General features: G+C 35.9%; 1 protein-coding gene across 2 annotated transcripts; it reads left to right on the top strand.

Annotated features, from left to right (window-relative positions):
* Positions 1-211: 211 nt before the first annotated feature.
* On the top strand, positions 212-19,932 carry LOC123541206 (hydroxymethylglutaryl-CoA lyase, mitochondrial-like). 2 transcript variants are annotated; one of them, XM_045326617.2, is made up of 9 exons: positions 212-353; positions 7,834-8,010; positions 9,529-9,624; positions 11,891-11,949; positions 14,634-14,723; positions 15,680-15,743; positions 16,728-16,916; positions 17,529-17,654; positions 18,479-19,932. In XM_045326617.2, exons 1-9 carry the CDS (start codon positions 243-245, stop codon positions 18,581-18,583), a joined length of 1,017 nt encoding a protein of 338 aa, XP_045182552.2. In that variant the 5' UTR covers positions 212-242; the 3' UTR covers positions 18,584-19,932. The 2 variants fall into 2 exon arrangements, with proteins under 2 accessions (XP_045182552.2, XP_045182553.2); XM_045326618.2 differs by having other exon boundaries at positions 240-353; positions 7,841-8,010.
* The last annotated feature ends 713 nt before the right edge of the window (positions 19,933-20,645 follow it).

Genomic DNA, 20,645 nt, shown 5'->3' with positions numbered 1-20,645 from the left:
CGGCCTCAAGTTGGTCAATTTTGGTCTGTGTGTGAGGGCCCCAAGCAGAGCTGGCGTACTCTAGAATAGTATGACTTTTAACAACTCCCAATTTAGGAATTTTTACGACGCATTTTCCCAATTGTAAAGGCCCTGGCCCCATTCCCATATCAGTGGAAATATCACTGAGATCAAAATTTTGATACTTTGCCCGGTGGAGACGATGACAATATGGGAAAGAAGTCGGCATTAATATTTTCAAAATGGCGACCTCCTGTGTTTCGATTGCAGCAAAAAGATTTCAAGGAATCAAACGCGCAAGGGAAACTTTAAAGCTAATTGAGAGCATCTCTAGAGGTTATGCACAAGTGTCGGTAAGAGAATGCGTATCAGTAATGTGGAAAAATCATATACTGCTTGTAAAACGCAAGTAAATGCATTTAGGATGGGAGATTCGTACTCAAAAACATTCGAACCTGAAATAAGTTGGTATTTGTACATAACAATAAATAAACAGTAACATCTCAGATATAATAAACAATGAAAATTTAAATTTGAATGACCACCTGTAATGGAAAAATTTAAAGTTAACCATTAATATGAACTAGCAGGTCGGAGATCATCACAAATTAGTGTGTTATCTACAAATCAGTAGTTAACACACCAATCAATAGTTTTCAGTAACTACCGATCTGTAGATGAATAAGAATAAAAAATTAAAATACCCTTTTAATTTTGTAAACAAGAAAATCCAGGTGTTGAGGAACGCTTGAATAAATTGTATCAACTTCCGCTATCGGAACAAAGTTATTTCAAACAGTTGTGAGGAATAGTATCTTCCGTTTTTGGCATTTTTCAAACATCATAATTTCAATTTTACACAAATGCAGCCATTAAAATCAATTGAAACCACTTTATAACGCTTAAATTTGCATTTAAAACACCTACAGCATTTCCATGCCGTTGATCCATTCTTTGCAGTGATCCTGAGCGCTTTCCCATAATGCATTTTATGTAAGGAGTTATTTTTGACTGCTGTTGCAAGTAAAAGTATGGTGTACAAACAGGAGCATACATTAGTAATACCTTTACAGTATGAAATACATCATTTATTTGATGTACAAGTTTTACAATATAGTTGCAATGCAGTATTATCCACTGTTTATTTTTAAGTTTTGGGGGAATGGTGGCCGTGTCCGTAAGGAGGTGAAAACAGCGCCGTAACCAAAATATGGGGAAAATTGCGTCATGATAAAAGCAATATTTTTCATAGATATGTTACACAAAGAAAGATAATTATTTAAAAGCACATTGCCTCATGATAAAAAAAAAATGATGTTTTAAATGGTACAATTTACATTATCATGTCGATCTAGAAAGGTGGAAAGGGTTTTGGTGGTTGGGGTAATATATGTATTTTTTTCAGTGGAATTTAATCTTCCAGTGCTGTTGGTGGAGGGTGGGGCGGGGTGCAAAAATGGTTGATTAGTCGAGAAAAATTTAGACGTTCTTGTCAATAAATATGGTATAAGAACCAAGTTACCAATGCATTAAAATGCAAAACTTTCAATGTCATAAAGGCATTCGCGATTTTTTCCCATACCCGTCTTCCATACTTTAGCAACATTTTGACATGAGCCTGAAGATTTCGGTAAAAGTAGCCAATCACTAGCAGTGTTAAATTCTTTACTTTACAAGATGGTGGACATGATAGGAATGGAAATTGCAAAGTGAAAATAACTAAAATAACAGCTTTTTGCTTGAGATTTTTACAAGTAAAATGCATTTAGTAGTGAAACGTCAATTTGTTTTCTGCTTCTGTATCTTTAATATTCGTTGTTGAAATTAAATTTAGACATATTATCGGAGACTTGCCTCCGATAAAACTTGTTGAAGGATAGACATTTCCGGATGATGAAAACAAACCTTTAAAATGAAAATTTCTAGATTTATGTATTGTGTATCTACAGATCGGTAGTTACTGATAACTACTGATTGATGTGTTAACTACAGATTTGTAGATAACACACCAATTTGTAATGATCTCCGACCTGACTAAGGCAAAGCCTCAAAGCGAGCTCAAAGAAATCGGATTTATCTAAAAATATTATGCATCATTTATTTGTCACAAAGAAACTATTCACTAGTCACAAGAATTCAGGAGAACCTATTCACTTGAAAAGTCTGCATTTAGTGTCACCATGCCTATAACAGTGAATATCATACGTTGCAAAATTTATGGGAGCCGGTGTCACGGTGACGTCATTACTGCGTTCCCGTTTCTTTCTGCTTATTAATGACATTTTTTCCATTTTCTGGCCGATGCTTGATCTTTTAAATGCATATATAATATTTTTTTCAAACAACTGAAAATCATTCATTAATTATTGTTGAGTGATGAATAACTTTTAGCAGTTGAATGAAGTTCTGTATTCACTCCGGAAAGAAGTACTTCCTGTGAACACCAGTCCGCTAGGGTGCGCTTTTTTAAAACTTCCGACGAAACCTTTCAAATCCATCACCAAGTGTGAAAGTATACTTGCGTTACCGTAAAGCTCGATTCTCGAGCTCGCTATTAATATTTTTGGCTATTGGCACGACAGTCGTGCCGATTATTTTTCTTATTCGTACGACGGTCATGCCGATTAGTGTCTTTATCCGCACGATGAGTGTTTCAGTAGAGTTTCTATTTTTTGCGTATTAAAGGTATACAGTAGTTAGTTTGGGCTACCATAACTTAATGGACGCTATTTTTATTTTCTGGTGGTCGCGTCCATTAAGTTATGGCGTAACCCCATTTGGTTACCTAACCAGTGTCAGACCGCAACTGTGAACATCTGCACACTGCATGACTCTCGTGAGAAACTGATGACGTCGTGCAGTGTTTTTTTTCTTCACTTTTAGGGGAAGGGGGTCGTGCCCTTTGGAGGGGGGAAAACACAACGTAAAACTAAGAAAAGGGGAATTTTTGTTGGTGTTGAAATAAACAAGTTTCAAGTTTATTGATAAATTCAGGGCCCATATATAGCATGTGACAGGACATATAACACAATGTAGCATAGTAATACCAGATGGCAAGACAACTGTTATATAACCAAATAAGTTTTTCAAATGTGGAGGATAGGACATCCATTTTTGACCAGAAAATGTTTAGCATTCAGTCCCCAGAAAAACTGACCTACCAAAATTTACAACAGACATTAGGTCCCTTCCTAGACAAGCTGTCACTGAGTGGCTGCTTTTTTATTTCTGACATTTGCAGCCACCGTTACATTTGACCTGTCACAATATAAAACAGTGTATGCATCGGATTAGTTGGACTAGTCCCTTCTCAAAGCATAAAATCAAACCCCGACCGACCAGAAGATGGAAAACTCAACACTACCCGGCCAAACAAATAGAATGCGAGTCATTTACAGACTAACATTTCAACAGTGTCAGAATTTGCGTTGTGCGAAATAATAAAGCGCTTCGATGATACTGATTTATCAAGGGAAGTTACTCGTTACATACCGGTGTCGATGCAAACAAAACGCGCGATACCATGATGAATTGTTTTCTATATAAAAAATAACAAAATAAACTAGTGAATTAATATGAATTGATTGGCGATTTTTTTTTATTTTCGGAGGGGAATTTTACGCATCGAGAAGAGGAAAAAAACATACTATTTTCAGGGGGAATGGGGCCGAATTTCATCAAATAGTTTGATGAAAAAAAACGCTGTAATACTGCTAATGCAAAGTAAATAGCATATGGTTCTTTTTGAAAATCAAGATCAACATTTTGTATATTTTTGAATTTTTTTTTATTTAAAAATAAAACCATTTTCAACAAAGTTCATGAAAAACATACCTCAGAAGGTTAAAATTCACAGGAAAGATCAATAAATAACGATTCTATACGGTCTATTTGTTCTCAAAATGAAGAGTACCCTGATCAGGTCACAACTGCAATAGTGGGCAAAATATTGCAGACAGCGGTACCCATTTGGAACTTGTGTGTATATTTTGTGTTCAGAATATGTTGCATGGCTTATTTTATATCAGATCAAAAGAAAAATGGATAAGAAGTATTTTAAAGTAAAAGGTGAGTCCATGGCATTTCATTTGAGGAAATTATAACGTGACAGAATCTGGCACAATTTCTGGTTAGGTTTCAATACGGGATTCGTTTCAGCTCGGAGATCCGTGACAGCATATAAATGTCTCAAAGCTGAAATTTTAGATCCGTGACAGCATATAAACATCTCTGAGCTGAAATTTTTTAGCTAGTTACATGTAGCATCATGTTCATTATAAGATATTAGATCAATAAAAACAACACTGCAACAAATGATAATATTACATACCGTTTTTAGTAATTAAATAAATTAATTAATTAACTAATTTATTTATCAATTGCAGAACAAATAAATCAAAAGAATGCACAGAAAACTAATACCTGCATACCTTAATTAGTTCATTATTATACCTTATTGTTGTGCTTATTACTTTTTTAGCTCGCCATTTTGAAGAAAAAGTAGAGCTATTGCACTCACCCTGACGTCGGTGTCGGCGTCGCCGTTGGTTAAAGTTTTTGATAAAGTCAAATATCTCTGTTACTATCAAAGCTGTTGACTTGAAACTTAAAATAGTTATTTACTATCAAAGTCTACACCAGGAGAAACAATCCCCATAACTCTGGTTTGAATTTTGACAGAATTATGCCCCTTTTTAACTTAGAATTTTTTTTTAAAAAAATTGATAAAGTCAAGTATCTCTGTTACTATTAAAGCTTTTTACTTGAAACTCAAAATAGTTGTTTACAATCAAAGTCTACACCTGGACACACCATTTCCATAACTCTGATTTGAATTTTGACAGAATTATGCCCCTTTTTAACTTAATATTTTTGGTTAAAGATTTCGATAAAGTCAAATATCTCTGTTACTATCAAAGCTTTTGACTTGAAACTTAAAATACTTATTTACCATCACAGTCTACACCAGGAGAAACAATCCCCATAACTCTGATTTGAATTTTGACAGAATTATGCCCCTTTTTAACTTAGAATTTTTTGTTAAAAGTCAAATATTTCTGTTACTATTAAAGCTTTTGACTTGAAACTCTAAATAGTTATTTACTATTAAAGTCTACACCAGGAGACACAATTCCCATAACTCTGATTATAATTTTGACAGAGTTATGTCCCTTTTTAACTTGGATATTTTTACTGCAAAGCTCTAATTCAGAGTCAAGCACTGAGAAAAGTTGAGGGCACTGTCTTACGGACAGCTCTTGTATATAATGTTTCTAATTCAATAAATTCAATAAATCTTACATAAGTTATTCAACATGATAACTACTGGTATCGTATTCGCACATATTCGCATGTTGTTAACTTAACAACTAACTAAAAATTGTCAAATAATCGGCACTATGAGGATCTGATAAGCAGGGAATAACTTCAGAAAAGCTTAAATAAATTTTACATATGTACACAGCGTGTTTAGTCGTATGGAAAACAAAAATAATTGGCATGTTTTTCCAGGCATGCAACCGTCGTGCGAATAACAAAAATAATCGGTATGACGGTCATGCGGATAAAGAAAATTATCAGCACAACGGTCGTTCGGATAGCCTCAACCCATATTTTTGTGTTTAATACCTGCAAATGTGGGATAGGATTTTAACAGTTGTTCGGCAGTATATTATAATTGTTGTTAACCAAAATAAAACATACAAATTAGAGAAACTATTGAAATCAGCAAAAACTCAAAAAGTAAATTATATTTTGGGAATTTTAAGATCAGACTTACTTTGGAAAAAACATACTCTTTTCTTTGAGCACAACCTCTAACTAGTGGTAGATTTATGAGGAAACTCTGAAATCAGTGTGACATTAATACAATATATGCATGCATGAGAGCAGGTTACACTGTTAAACTATGACTAAAAAAAAAATTGGCCCAAAATTTACAGAATGTTTCTGCACTGAGTGGCTAAAGTCCTGGCTGCAGTTGTAAAAGAGCCAGGGAAAGCTAAGTTCACCATCATAATAATAGATAAACCCTTAAACCAGGTCAAAGTTCAAAGTTACATTTTGAGGGCATATAGCTTAATTTAGTGTCTGTTCCTTATCTTCTAATTGTCTTGGAGAATTAACAGAAAACTAGTGTAAGCATGTAGTGTTAACCTCAGCAAGGCAATGTGCACATTGCCAGACAATATGTTGATGGTCAGATACTTTATTGCATGTCTGCTTCAACTCTTCTAAGCCACAGAAAGTGTTTTCTTACACAAGCATCAATTTTGATTACCTCATTAAGATCCCGGAGCCTTAGCTGTTCCTGAAGGGAGATAAATATTTTATCAATAGGTTTTAATGATTGAATGTGCAAAAACCAGGGTTGGCAAAAACCCGGGTTTTAAGCATATTGACCAGCCCAGTGGGTAATACTGGGAAAACCCGGGTTTTACTGGGCAATAGTGGTCAATACTGGGCAATATAAATTAATATTTCAGTTCAAACTTCAATACATTTTCAACACTTTAGTTGACTAACAACCCATAATAGTGATAGCAGTGACACCTGCTTTGTTTTGTTTTATTCATTTTTGTTTGTTTACGCTGCGCTGCGTAGTTATGACTGTTTCCAGTCAAACTAATCAATCGTAGGCCCAGCGAAATTTGAATTTTGAGACCCGTTCCCAAATACAGGTCGATGCCTGGATTTATTCCAAAGAAGTAGATCTATATGATATAATAAAAAGGGGACCTTAATTCAAGGCCCGGGTGTTAGTTTTGGAACCTGTCTGGGTGTTGGCTGGATATTTTTATTGTTTTTGCAATGTTTTAATTGTTTTTCTCCCCGAATTTTGTCTAAATTGCCAAAATGTTGAATAGATTATAAAATTTATAATTAACTTTATTAAACAACATCATCCAGGGTAAGACCCGCGAATACCTTTCTTACTTACACTCATGAAACGCCAGGGAAGAACTGCCACTAACCATGAACTATATCTATACTCTACTGCTTTATTTTATTAACCATAAAACTTTAAAAACACATTTAATAAAAGCCATTTATATACGTCCGATTGTTGTCAGTACACAGGTTATTTATAGATTACACGCCACGCCTACTGCATAATTGTGTCATATCGATAAATATGCTTACTCCATATACTCTAAAACATTCAATGTACTTTGCCGATACCGTTTTACTCTATGTTTTTAAATTGCTGTCATTTTTTAATGTTTTTCAGATCTGTTTTTTGCACTTTCTAGCCTAAAGTCTAAATTTAATGATTATACCAGTATTAATTACTTTACTTAAAAAAAAAAATAGAAAAACTTCTTATTGCCCAGTATTGCCCACTTCATTCATTTTTAGGAGTATTGCCCAACCTGGGTTTTCCCGGGCGGGTTTACCCGCCTAAACCCGCCCTGGGTGGGAAGTCACCAACCCTGCCAAAAACCATAACTTTAGCTTCCTTAGTCACAAAATTTGATCTCCATTTCAGAAAAAAACACAGATATGGCGGATATGGCTGTATCTCAGGGGGCTGTTGTTCAGACAGCATTGACCAATGTCCACACTAAGTCTGCTAATGTTTTAACCTAATATGAGCTGCACCATGAGAAAACCAACATAGTGGCTTTGCGACCAGCATGGATCCAGACCAGCCTGCGCATCCGCGCAGTCTGATCAGAATCCATGCTGTTCGCTTTCAAAGCCTATTGCAATTAGAGAAACCGTTAGCGAACAGCATGTATCCATCCGCGCAGTCTGGTCTGGATCCAAGCTGGTCACAAAGCCGCTGTTGGTTTTCTCATGGCGCAGCTCAATTAAATCATGTCTATTAAGATTGCAGGTTTACCATCCTTTGTGAAAGTTGTCGAGGTTGGCCCAAGAGATGGTCTACAGAATGAGAAAGAGTTAGTTGCAACTTCAGCCAAGATAGAACTTGTTAATAGACTCTCCCAGGCAGGTCTTCCAAGCATTGAAGTCACAAGTTTTGTTTCACCAAAGTGGATACCACAAGTAAGTAAGGTTTTAGATGTGTATTTATATCTGTTTGTTTTATAGTACAGGTGTGTCCGTGTGATATTTTCTTATCCTTGAAATTCACCTGGTCATTTTCAACAGTAAATTTTACTTCTGTTATCTATCACCTTCAAATATTTTTATGCCCCCGAAGGGAGGCATATAGTTTTTGAACCGTCTGTCGGTCTGTCTGTCGGTCTGTCAGTCTGTCCGCAATTTTCGTGTCCGGTCCATATCTTTGTCATCGATGGATGGATTTTCAAATAACTTGGCATGAATGTGTACCACAGTAAGACGACGTGTCGCGCGCAAGACCCAGGTCGGTAGCTCAAAGGTCAAGGTCACACTTAGACGTTAAAGGATAGTGCATTGATGGGCGTGTCCGGTCCATATCTTTGTCATCGATGGATGGATTTTCAAGTAACTTGGCATGAATGTGTACCACAGTAAGACAACGTGTCGCGCGCAAGACCCAGGTCCGTAGCTCAAAGGTCAAGGTCACACTTAGACATTAAAGGATAGTGCATTGATGGGCGTGTCCGGTCCATATCTTTGTCATCGATGGATGGATTTTCAAATAACTTGGCATGAATTTGTACCACAGTAAGACGACGTGTCGCGCGCAAGACCCAGGTCCGTAGCTCAAAGGTCAAGGTCACACTTAGACATTAAAGGATAGTGCATTGATGGGCGTGTCCGGTCCATATCTTTGTCATCGATGGATGGATTTTCAAATAACTTGGCATGAATGTGTACCACAGTAAGATGACGTGTCGCGCGCAAGACCCAGGTCCGTAGCTCAAAGGTCAAGGTCACACTTAGACGTTAAAGGTCATTTTTCATGATAGTGCATTGATAGGCATGTCCGGTCCATATCTTTGTCATTCATGCATGGATTTTAAAATATCTACGCATGAATGTGCGACACAGTAAGACGACGTGTCGCGCGCAAGACCCAGTTCTGTAGGTCAAAGGTCCTAAACTCTAACATCGGCCATAACTATATATTCATTCAAAGTGCCATCGGGGGCATGTGTCATCCTATGGAGACAGTTCTTGTTTATTTTATTCTGGTTAACAGTCAGGCATCCAAAAAATCTGTACTTATTGTTGCTGAACTGGTCATTTGATAAAGGTCACAGTCACTTGGGTAAACTTCCTCTTCGAATTTACTTTTTGGTATACCACCCATCCCAACACATACACCTCTACATTGTAATCACTAATTTGAATTCATCTTGTCAAGCTGGCAACTTTACTCATGAAATGTTCTTTTTCTTCTGAAAAAAAAAACAGTATTGTTGGGGGGTATTTCACTCAGGTCCAGAATAGTTGAGCTTGCTTTTTCCTCTGACAGCCCTTGTTGAAATGTGTGTCAATATGGCATATGCAATGTATGTCAAATGATTTTATTCAATGACAGATCTGTTTGGGATATATTTATTTCTTAAATAAATGAGTGAAGTATTTATTATAATTGGTATTATCATTTATGTTGCTATTATCATTCATCAGATGGCAGATCATAGTGAAGTACTGAGAGGTATTGAGAGGAGTCCAGATATTGTCTACTCTGCATTGACCCCAAATCTGAAAGGATTTACCGCTGCAGTAGGTAGTTTGTTTTCCCTGTCAATTAATAACTGTGCTCATTTGATCTAGTAAATTAATGGCATTAATTTAATGAAAAGTACTGTAGATACCCCATGTATAATGCACAGTTATTTTACCCCTGGGACACCCCGAATTGTGGGTGTGCATTATAAAGGCATGCGCATTAAACACGGGTATCTACAGTTTGTTAAATTCATATTTTAAAATTCATTTCGCTGCTGGGGGCAAGTAATTTTGCCTTTGCGACCAATGCAGACCAAGATCAGACTGCACGCTGATCATGGCCTGCACTGTTCGCTATTCAGTCAGTAAATTTTCAGTGAACACCCATTTGAATCATAAGTGGTACTGCCCAAACTGAATGATGGACCAGTCCGTTTTAGAAATTTAGCAGGATAAAGGTTAAATTTTAAGCATACAATCTAACCTGTATGGTACAACCAATTTTCTTTGCAACTATATTAGTTTCTCAAGGGCCTCCTTGGCTGAGTGGTTTAGGTCCCCGACTTTGAGTCACTTGCCTCTCACTGATGTGGGTTCAAAATCTTGTTAGGGGCATAGAGCTCTTCATGTGAGGAAACCCATCGAGCAGATTGGTGGTTCAACCCATGTGTCAGCCCGCCCGCTTAGCTCAGTAGGTAAGAGCCTTGGTCTACGGATCTAGGGGTCGCGAGTTCGATCCTCGGGTGGGGCGTATTGTTCTCCGTGACTATTTGATAAACGACATTGTGTCTGAAATCATTAGTCCTCCACCTGACTCCTCTGATTCATTTGGGGAAGTTGGCAGTTACTTGTGGAGAACAGGTTTGTACTGGTACAGAATCCAGGAATACTGGTTAGGTTAACTGCCCGCTGTTACATGACTGAAATACTGTTGAAAAACGGCGTTAAACCTAAAACAAACAAACAAACAACCCATGTGTCTGCCCATGCCTGAATTCTCAGAGTCTTCCTTGATCATCAAAATCTGGAAAAGTCACTATTTTACCTAACTTTATGTTAGAGTGGCCTTTAAACCCAACCAAAAAAAGAGATCAGTTTCTTAGTACATCAATCTCTCAAAGAGCAATAACCTGTGTAGGTACATCCGACAGATGCGGTGTACAGTGAAACACCGCTCGCTCGAGCATCGATGACTCGAGCACTCGGGCTCGCTCGAGCAATTCATGTGGTTCCGGCCGATTTCCTTCTATTTTCTTTGCGAAATTACCATGGCTGGGTCGAGCATCGATAACTCGATCGCTCGAGCATGACACCTGGTCCCTGTGTATTCATTTATTCTTTGTTTCTTCTGGCAAACTCGAGCAAAAGTGTCAAAATTTTTCACACCTTCGGCGGTCAGAATGTATCGGTTAATCAAAACTTTTCACACACCGCGAGAATTAAATTTGTTAATCGGTATATTTGATCTTATAATGAGATTGATAAACGGTTAAAGAAAAGTTTTATTGATCAAATATCAATCAATTACTGATTACTTAAAACATCTTTTCTGCGGGATCGAGAAGATAGTTATGAGATCTTAATATTTTAATCAGCAGTTGTTTGCATGCAAATGAAAGAAATAATATAGCCTTTTCATTAAATTGAGACGATAATTATGATATGTACTTGTTGATGAATATAAATAAAAAAAGTCTTAGTTGTTTCTTCACATGTGCCATTTACAAATTACCTATTGAAACGTCTATCAAAGATAACGTTTGTAATACGTTTTTTCATTTAAAATGTCACAAGTATGTTATTATTTCGCATCATCGTTTACTCTGCAAACGGTCCCGAAGAAAATTGGTAAAAGTATTTTCAATTTTCTTCGTATATTGGTCAATGTTTGGGTCGCTCGAAACCATGGATAACTTGAGCATTTTGCCCACCCCCTTGCGACCTCGAGCGAGCGGTGTTTTACTGTATTTTCTGTCTGTAGATGGCAACGTATACTCTTTACCACAAAAATTTAAATCATAACTTCTCATTATCATTAGAAATACTGTGAAGTCATTGATAATTATTGAGTATTAATTTTCAATCACATTATGTGGTATTAATCCATGAAATGAAATTCAAAGGTAAAATCCACGAATTTCTATCTTCAAGAAATGGCCAGTGTTTGGCCCAAGTCTTGAAATGTCATGTCCACGACCATCTATGAAAGATTTCACAGTTTGTAATTTCTTTGAACTTTCTTCACAAATTTCTTTAACTATTATATCTTTATGTCTTATTATTGCTATTAATGTAAAGTTTCATATTATTGACATTTCAGTTAGAAGCTGGAGTTAATGAGGTTGCAATTTTTGGGGCTGCATCAGAAAGTTTTAGCAAGTGAGTAACACAGAAATTTGTATATCTTGAAGAACAAACTCAAAAAATTTTGGATGATAATTGGGAAAAAAGATTGCATTTTTCAATTGAGAAAAGGTCCTTTTAGGGGTACTTTAGTATTTCCTTTGTCATCAGTGTTGTCTCTGAATTCAGGGATTTTTTTCCTTCTTTATAAAGTACCCCTAAAAGGACCTTTTCCCAATTGAAAAATGCAATCATTTCCCAATTATCATCCAAAAATTCCCCCAAATGACCAAATTAAGTTTGCATTTTGATGATTGCAGAAGGAAAACTTAGTTACATTGACATTCACCATGATTTAACCATTTAAACAGTTTGTTTGATGATATTTACATGGAATTTAAGGAAGAATCATTCTAAATGATGTTATTAATTAACTATAAAAATTCCCAATCTTAGTAAAAACTCCGTTATTTTTCCCAGTTTATCCGGTACCGGACCTTTTCCCAAAAGGGCAAAAAAAATCACTGGAATTAAGCATGTGGGCTTTATTGGTTGAGCGCTGAAGGTTGCTGTCTTTGAACGACTTAGCCCCTGCCTCTGGCAGAGTGGCCTACCTGGTTGAGTGTTGTTGGTCACTGACTTAAGAGTCACTTGCCCCCAGGTATGTGAGGTGGACCTCCGTGGTGGAGCATTTAAGATTGCTTGCCTTGAATTACTTGCCCCTTACATGTACATCTATGAGAGGGTCCTTCATGGCTGAGCAGTTAAGATCTTTGACGTTGAATAACTTGCCCCTCACTTCTGTCAAAAGGGCCTCCAAGGCAGAGTGGTCAAAATGGCTGACTTTGAACCACTTATCTCTCACATCTGTGAGAGGGGCCTCATTGCATAGTAGGTAAAATCACTGTTATTGAATTACTTGACCGTCGCCTCTGTCAGTCGGCTGCCGTGACCTAGAGGTAAAGATTGCTGATATTGCATCACTTGCACCTCACCTCTGACAAATGGGTCTCCATAAACACATAAACCAAAGCCTTTAAATTAGTCATTCGAAATCACCATATTTCACTGTGTTTACACATTTGACAAAGCATTTTTAGCTCGACTATTCAAAGAATAGTCTAGCTATTCTACTCACCCTGGCGTCGGCGTCGGCGTCACACCTTGGTTAAGTTTTTGCATGCAAGTACATACAGCCATCAATTAAAGGCATATAGCTTTGAAACTTATTTTTTCTTTTTCTAGGTCAATTACCAACCTCTCTGGGTCAAGTGCCATAACTCTGACATGTATTTTGAGCAAATTATGCCCCCTTTTGGACTTAGAAAATTTTGGTTAAAGTTTTACATGCAAGTTACTATCTCCAAAACTAATGCAGATATTGTTTTGAAACTTCATATGTGTCTTTGGGGTTATAAAACTAGTTGATAGCAGCAAGTCCCATAACTCTGACATTCATTTTGGCCAAATTATGCCCCCTTTTGGACTTAGAAAATTCTGGTTAAAGTTTTGCGTGCAAGTACATACAGCTATTTCTAAAAGGCATATAGATTTGAAACTTATTTTTTCTTTTTCTAGATCCATTACCAACCTCACTGGGTCAAGTCCCATAACTCTGACATGTTTTTTGAGCAAATTATGCCCCCTTTTAGACTTAGAAAATTTTGGTTAAAGTTTTACATGCAAGTTATTATCTCCAAAACTAATGCAGATATTGATTTGAAACTTCAAATGTGTCTTCGGGGTTATAAAACTAGTTGATAGCAGCAAGTCCCATAACTCTGACCTTCATTTTGGCCAAATTATTTCCCCTTTTGGACTTAGCAAATTCTGGTTAAAGTTTTACATGCAAGTACATACAGCTATTACTAAAAGGCATATAGATTTGAAACTTATTTTTTCTTTTTCTAGATCAATTACTAACCTCACTGGATCAAGTCCCTTAACTCTGGCATGTATTTTGGGCAAATTATGCCCCCTTTTGGACTTTGAAAATTCTGGTTAAAGTTTTACATGCAAGTTTCTATCTCCAAAACTAATGCAGATATTGAATTGAAACTTCACATGTGCCTTCGGGGTTATAAAACTAGTTGATAGCAGCAAGTCCCATAACTGATATGCATTTTGGTCAAATTATTCCCCCTTTTGAACTTAAAAATCTTTTGATATTTAACCTTTTTGGGTAATATTTTCCTGCTTCTGGGAAAATATTTCGAATAGTCGAGCTTGGCTGTCTTACGGACAGCTCTTGTTTGATCAGTCTTTATGACACCTGCACTGTACAGAGCAGCAAGATTACCATAAATACCTATGTTTGCTGTGCACCCATGTGTTATATGCATCCCTTACTTCAAAATACATAGGAAAAAAATTCATAAGTTCATTAAAATGTAATAAGACTGTCCAAATAGCACTGTGAGTTTAGTAAAAAAATTATATTTTTGCTTAAGTGCTTAAAAGCACTTATATTAAAATTTGCACAAGAATTTACAACCGAGACATTTCCAGACAACACCATGAGTTTAGTGAAATTGCTATATTTTTGCTATGTATATTAAAATATGCACAAGAATTCACCATCAAGGCTGTTCGTGTAACACCAAAAGTTTACTAAAATTATAAAGAATTGCTATATTTTGCATTATATAAAAATTACACAAGCACTCAATTTGCAGAAGTATTCAATTCACCTTCAATAGCCTTCTTGTTTTATTTTTCAGGAAGAACATTAACTGTAGTATTGAAGAAAGTCTACAAAGATTTGATGCGGTAATGAGTGCTGCCAAGTCGGCTAATATACCTGTAAGAGGGTGAGACTTTTATTGCCTTTTACAAAATAATATTCACTGGAACAGTCTGAATTATTAGCATCAAAGAGAATGGTATTAAAAAGAAATCATTTTTTGTGGACAGAGGAGGAGAATATGTTTGGTGATTGAGAAGCGCAAAAGCGATGTTATAAACGGTTAAGGTAGATGACTCATCAATGTGAGTTTGTAACCTAACTTGATATATAGAATTCTTTCATATGAAGAACCAATTCAGTTGGTTTGCTTATGGTCCATTAATTATACCTGCTGTAGTAGGGGCATAATGTCTGGAAGGGCATGCCCACTGTAGTTTAGAAACAGTTTTATGTGTCCACAATAATTATTGTGCTGTCCTGTCATCTATTCTGAGTTTTTCCAGATTGCACTGACACTGGAAGATGAGAAAACAGTCAAATTCTTCATTGTAGAATTTTTAGCTCACCTGAGCACAAAGTGCTTGAGGCGAGCAATTGTGATAACTCGCCGTCCTGCATCCGTCAGGTGTCTTCTATTGTTTTCCTTATAGGATTTTAATAAATGTGTTTCACCTTGACAAACATGAATATCAAATCAAAGTGTCAGCTGATGACTGTTGCAGTATTTTGAGGGATGAACACTTTTTCTGAGCATTCTTTCAGGAATGCAGTTTGTATATTACTACTCTGAAAACATATAAAATAATGGTCTAGGTATTTATTGAAAACATAGCATAATAAGTCAAAGGTCAATTGATATATAATCAATAAACAGTTTAATACAGTCAAACTTGTATTAAGCAACCAGTAAAGGGAAGGATGTTTCTCTGCATGCATTTATATTCAAATCGTATCATGGTATTCATCATAAATGTTAAAGCCTGTATCTGTATCTGTAAAAATTAGTAAAGTAAAGCAAGGTAAAAGACACTACACAAATAATACAGAGCATGAAAAAACCTGTTCTTTTTTTCATTTCAGATATGTATCGTGTGTTCTAGGCTGTCCGTATGAAGGAGACATTGCTGTAGAAAAAGTTTCAGAGGTAATTTAACAAAAATCCTAGTGAAAAATATTTCACATGATGTTTAGCTCTACTATTCAAAGAATAGGTAGAGCTGTTGGACTCATCTGTGCTTCGGCAAATAGAGACGAAATATAATGTAAATATAAGAAATGATTTAATTTTTTGGAGTTTATGCGAAATGAACAACAGAATAGGATTTGCAAATAAACAATTGCTTGCATTATTCATGGATTTGCTGCTCAAATTCTGTCATTCATTTTGCATGAACTCAGAGAAAAAATACATTTCTTTAATGAAGGGAGAGAAAATACAGCTGATCCTGGCTTAGAGGTCAGCTGTATTCAACAGCCACTTGTTTAAAGCAGCCAGTCAGCAAACATTCCCTGCTTAATACTATATTTGCTGTGCAGCAAATTTCAAATATTTGAATGACCTATGTCAGGACAAAATATTTAAAAAAAACAGGAGTATTTGAATATCAGAATGCTATATTTTAACTTTTTTTAATACAAACACGCATAATTGTAAATTAAGAAGTTTAACAGTTTATGGTAGACAGTTACTGTGAAATCATTTAAATTCGCTGGCATGAAATTTCGCGCAAATGTGAAAAAGGACTGTTTCGCGCGGGCTTTAATTCGCGCATTTTCAATGTTAGAAATAAAAAATAGAATGAAATAATAATAATAGCGCGGTCTTAAATTCGTGCATAGGCCCTAGCGCGAAATACGCGAAAATTCGTCCTATGCGAATAAAAATGATTTCACAGTACCAGTTGTAAATGCAATACTTGTTGATGTCTGGGTTATACATTAATCTTTAACCTGCTGGTGGATAGTGATTTTACCTTTGCAATCAGTGCAGATCAAGATCAGCATGCACATTTGTTCATCCGTTCTCATTGAACACCCCTTTGAATCCTAAGTAGTGCTGCCCAAATTGAATGATAGACCAGTCCATTTTAGAAATTTAGCAGGGTAAAGGTTTGACTTTCTGTTGTAGGTTTCTAAGTCACTGTATGATATGGGATGTTACGAGGTATCACTTGGAGATACTATAGGAGTTGGTACACCTGGCGCGATGAAGAATTTGATCTCGGAGGTCTCCAAAGTGGTACCTGTACAAAAACTAGCAGTTCATTGTCACGATACGTATGGGCAGGCGCTGGCTAATATTTTAGCAGCTTTACAGGTGTTTAAAACTATTTTAACACTTGTTTTTATCTCGTCATGAAGAAAGTCACCAGAGCTATTGTGATAGCCTTGCTGTTTGCATCATATGGAGACATCTGTTAGATACATGTATTTACATATGGAAGTTAATTAACCTACTCACTGTCTCTTGGAATTCTCACCGTGTTAAAGTCATTTTAAAGTTTTTAAGGTATCAGAAAATATAAGAAGGCCTTGAAACATAGTTACTGACAGATTATATGTTATAGAAACATGTAAGAATTGGTTGTTTTTACTAATTTTTCCATTCAGGATTGAAAAATATGTATTTCTCAGTGGTGTATTTGTCAAGACCACAGGAAATTGTTTATTGCTATGGCAACCCAAGTTCGATTTCAGACTTGGGCATGTTTTTTCTTGATTTTGCATTTAAATTGTTTAGAAACAAAAAAAAATTGTGTTCTAATGTTCATAATATGACCAAACTTCAATTTTGAAGAAAGTGATTCAAGTTGAAACTCAAGTAGTATTTCTTTCATAGATGAAACTATTATGAGAATTTCAGCTTTTTTAGTTGGATAATCTCAGTCCTTCCAAATGGGTTTATTATAAGAATATTGTGTAATTGCAGATGGGTGTTAGTGTTGTGGACAGTTCTGTGGCAGGTCTTGGAGGATGTCCATACGCCAAGGGAGCCAGTGGAAATGTGTCAACAGAAGATGTTGTCTATATGTTACATGGTCTAAATATCAAAACCGTAAGTTTTCAGCAACAATAATTTCAGCATGTATTTTTTAGAGTAATTAGTTGGTGGACCAGTAATGCAAGTCTGGGCCTCCATGGGCGGGTTGTTTACGTGTCTGACTCCAAATCACTTGCCCCGTCACCGATGCGGGTTCGAGCCTCACTTTGGGGGGCAGAGTTAGAATTCTTCATGTGAGGAAGCCATCCAGCTTGCTTATGAAAAGCTGGTGGTTCTACCCTGGGGTCTTCCTCCACCATGAAAAGCTGGAAAGTCGCCATGAGACTTATAGTTGTGTTTGTGTGACATTATACCATTCCAAAACAAAATAAAGTAATGAATGTCAGAAAATATGTGATTTCGGTATTTTCAAGTTTTTACAAAAAATCATGTGTGTATTAAACTACTTTTGCAACTGAAGAATGTCAAATTGGTGAACATGAAAATGCATTTGCCACTCACAAGTTAGAAATACAGTTGAAACTCGGTATCTCGAATTCCAAGGGATGGAGCATTTTACATTTAGAGGACCGAAAAACCACTTTATGCTCATGATTTCGGGACAGGACTTGAAAATGTCTTTGGGGTAGCAGGAATTTCAAGATAAGTTAGTTTGAGATATCGAGTTTCAGTTGCATTTGTGAACATTAATCTGCAGCATAAAACACAAACACACATTTCTTGAATTCCTATATAAAGCAGTTAACCATGAAACTGCTACATGAAGTCTCGGTCTACAAGAACAGTTTTAAAACTACTTTTACAACTTGTACACTTAAAGTGCTACTTATGTCTTGAAATAAAACGTTTTGTAACTAACATTTTTGATATAATTTCAGGGTATAAATATACAGAAGCTAATAGAGGCAGGGCAGTTTATATCCCGAATTCTAGGACGGCCGACGCATTCCAAAGTGGCTCAGGCAACCAAATCTTCATTATGAGAAACAGGATTTGTCACTATTGAGAGTGTGTTTGAATTGACAGCAAAGATTGATCTAGAAGTTACAGATTTGAAACACATTTTCTTAGAACAGAACTGAAAATGTACTTTCTGTGCAGTTCTCGCCAATTAGATCAATGGTGTCGCTATGAGGCGCTCCCTGCACTCGGTGTATACAGAAATGTGAAATTTTTGTTGTATGAGTGATAAAGTAATATGCATCTAAACGACAAACAATGATTTTATTCCAGAGCAAATCACTGTTTGAGATATATTATTTCGATTCAAGGATTATTATGTACATCCTGGACGATATCCATCAAATAAATGCCCGTTTGTAAATCCTTGTAGGGAAGGTCAGTGACCTACAAGGGATATGACAGTAACATACTATCTACTATAGTGTAAACATTTTCATCTTTTATAGATTAGGGGGTCAAAGTTAAAGGTCAAATTTACCTTGAAGCTGGAAATTAGATATTTGACCTCATTTTAACAGTCATTCATTGTGGGATGTGTGTTTTAGAAACAACGTGTGGTTTGAATGTTGTATTTTGGTGCAGTTTGCAGTTTCAGAAGATTTGAGTAACTTGTCCAGTATTTAACCCAATCTGAACTAGGAACAGTGTTGACTTGCTAGTCTTTCTTGCAAGCATTTACAGAACTTGTGCATCATTTAGTGGTAATAGATTTACTTAAGTGTTGTATAAGTACGTGTATACTTTAATGTTTTGATTTGGAAGGCATTTTTAACTGTGATAATTTTACTGTTAATGATTATTAGATAATTTTGTTTTAATGTATAGTCCATTTGAAAGATTAAAAAAAAAAAAATTAAATTATTGAACTATTTATTATCATACATCATATTTATTTTCTTTCAAGTTAAGCTTAGCAAAAACTGGGAGCAATTTTCCCAATTTGAAGTGAATTCTTCAGAGGTTTCGGTTTTAGAGAAATCTTGTGCCTGAAAATCTCGACCACTATACAATGTCCAGTATTGTTACTGGACTACTGTAAAATCAGTTAATTTTGTGGGCATGAAATTTTGTGGTTTTGGTCAAAACTGCAATTTCGTGGGGATCGGAATTCGTGGATTTCAATTTTTGAACATAAATGTGAAGTTTACTTGTTCGTTGGGATTAAATTTTGTGGATTGACTCAACCATGAAATCCACGAAAATTAGTCCCCCAGGAATATTAATGATTTCACAGTATATAAATTGCTGGTCCGTCTTATACCTTGCAGGTTAATTGTCATAACTATTGGCCAAGGTCTGAAGTTTTGTCTAGCCACACTTTGTGTCAAATTTTGGAAAATTTAAAAGAATACATTTTGTCAAATATTTATGCTGAAGTGACTTTGTATAATTTCACCCATTTTTAGCTCGACTATACGAAGTATAAGGAGAGCTATCCTACTCGCCCCAGCACCGGCGTCGGCGTCTTTCCGCGTCCCCACCTTGGTTAAAGTTTTGGTGCACTTTCTCTTTTTTCAACTTATCTCTGTAATTACTTGATGGATTTGATTCAAACTTGAAATACTTATTCCTCATCATCATCCACATCATCTGTCATAAGGGCCATAACTCTAGCACCAATATTTCATGAATTATCCCCCCTTTTCACTTAGATTTTCAGGTTAAAGTTTTGATGCACTTTCACTCTATCTCTGTTATTACTGAATGGATTTGATTCAAACTTAAAATAGTTGTTCAACATCATCACCCACATCATATGACACAAGGTGCATAACTCTGGCACAATTTTTCATGAATTATTCCCCTTTTTACTTAGAATTTCAGGTTAAAGTTTTATGCACTTTCATTCTATCTCTGTTTTTACTGAATGGATCTGATTCAAACTTAAGCAATTGTTCAACATCATTACCCTTATCATATGACACAAGGTGCATAACTCTGGGATCAATTTTTCATGAATTATTTCCCCTTTTTACTTAGAATTTTAGGTTAAAGTTTTGATGCATTTTCGCTCTGTCTCTGTTATTACTGAATGGATTTGATTCAAACTTAAAATAGTTGTTCAACATCATCACCCACACC

This window comes from Mercenaria mercenaria, chromosome 16 (assembly GCF_021730395.1).
Source record: "Mercenaria mercenaria strain notata chromosome 16, MADL_Memer_1, whole genome shotgun sequence".
NCBI lineage: Eukaryota > Metazoa > Mollusca > Bivalvia > Venerida > Veneridae > Mercenaria > Mercenaria mercenaria.
The sequence above is the reverse complement of the archived record's forward strand: the minus strand, read 5'-3'. Positions and strand labels throughout refer to the sequence as shown.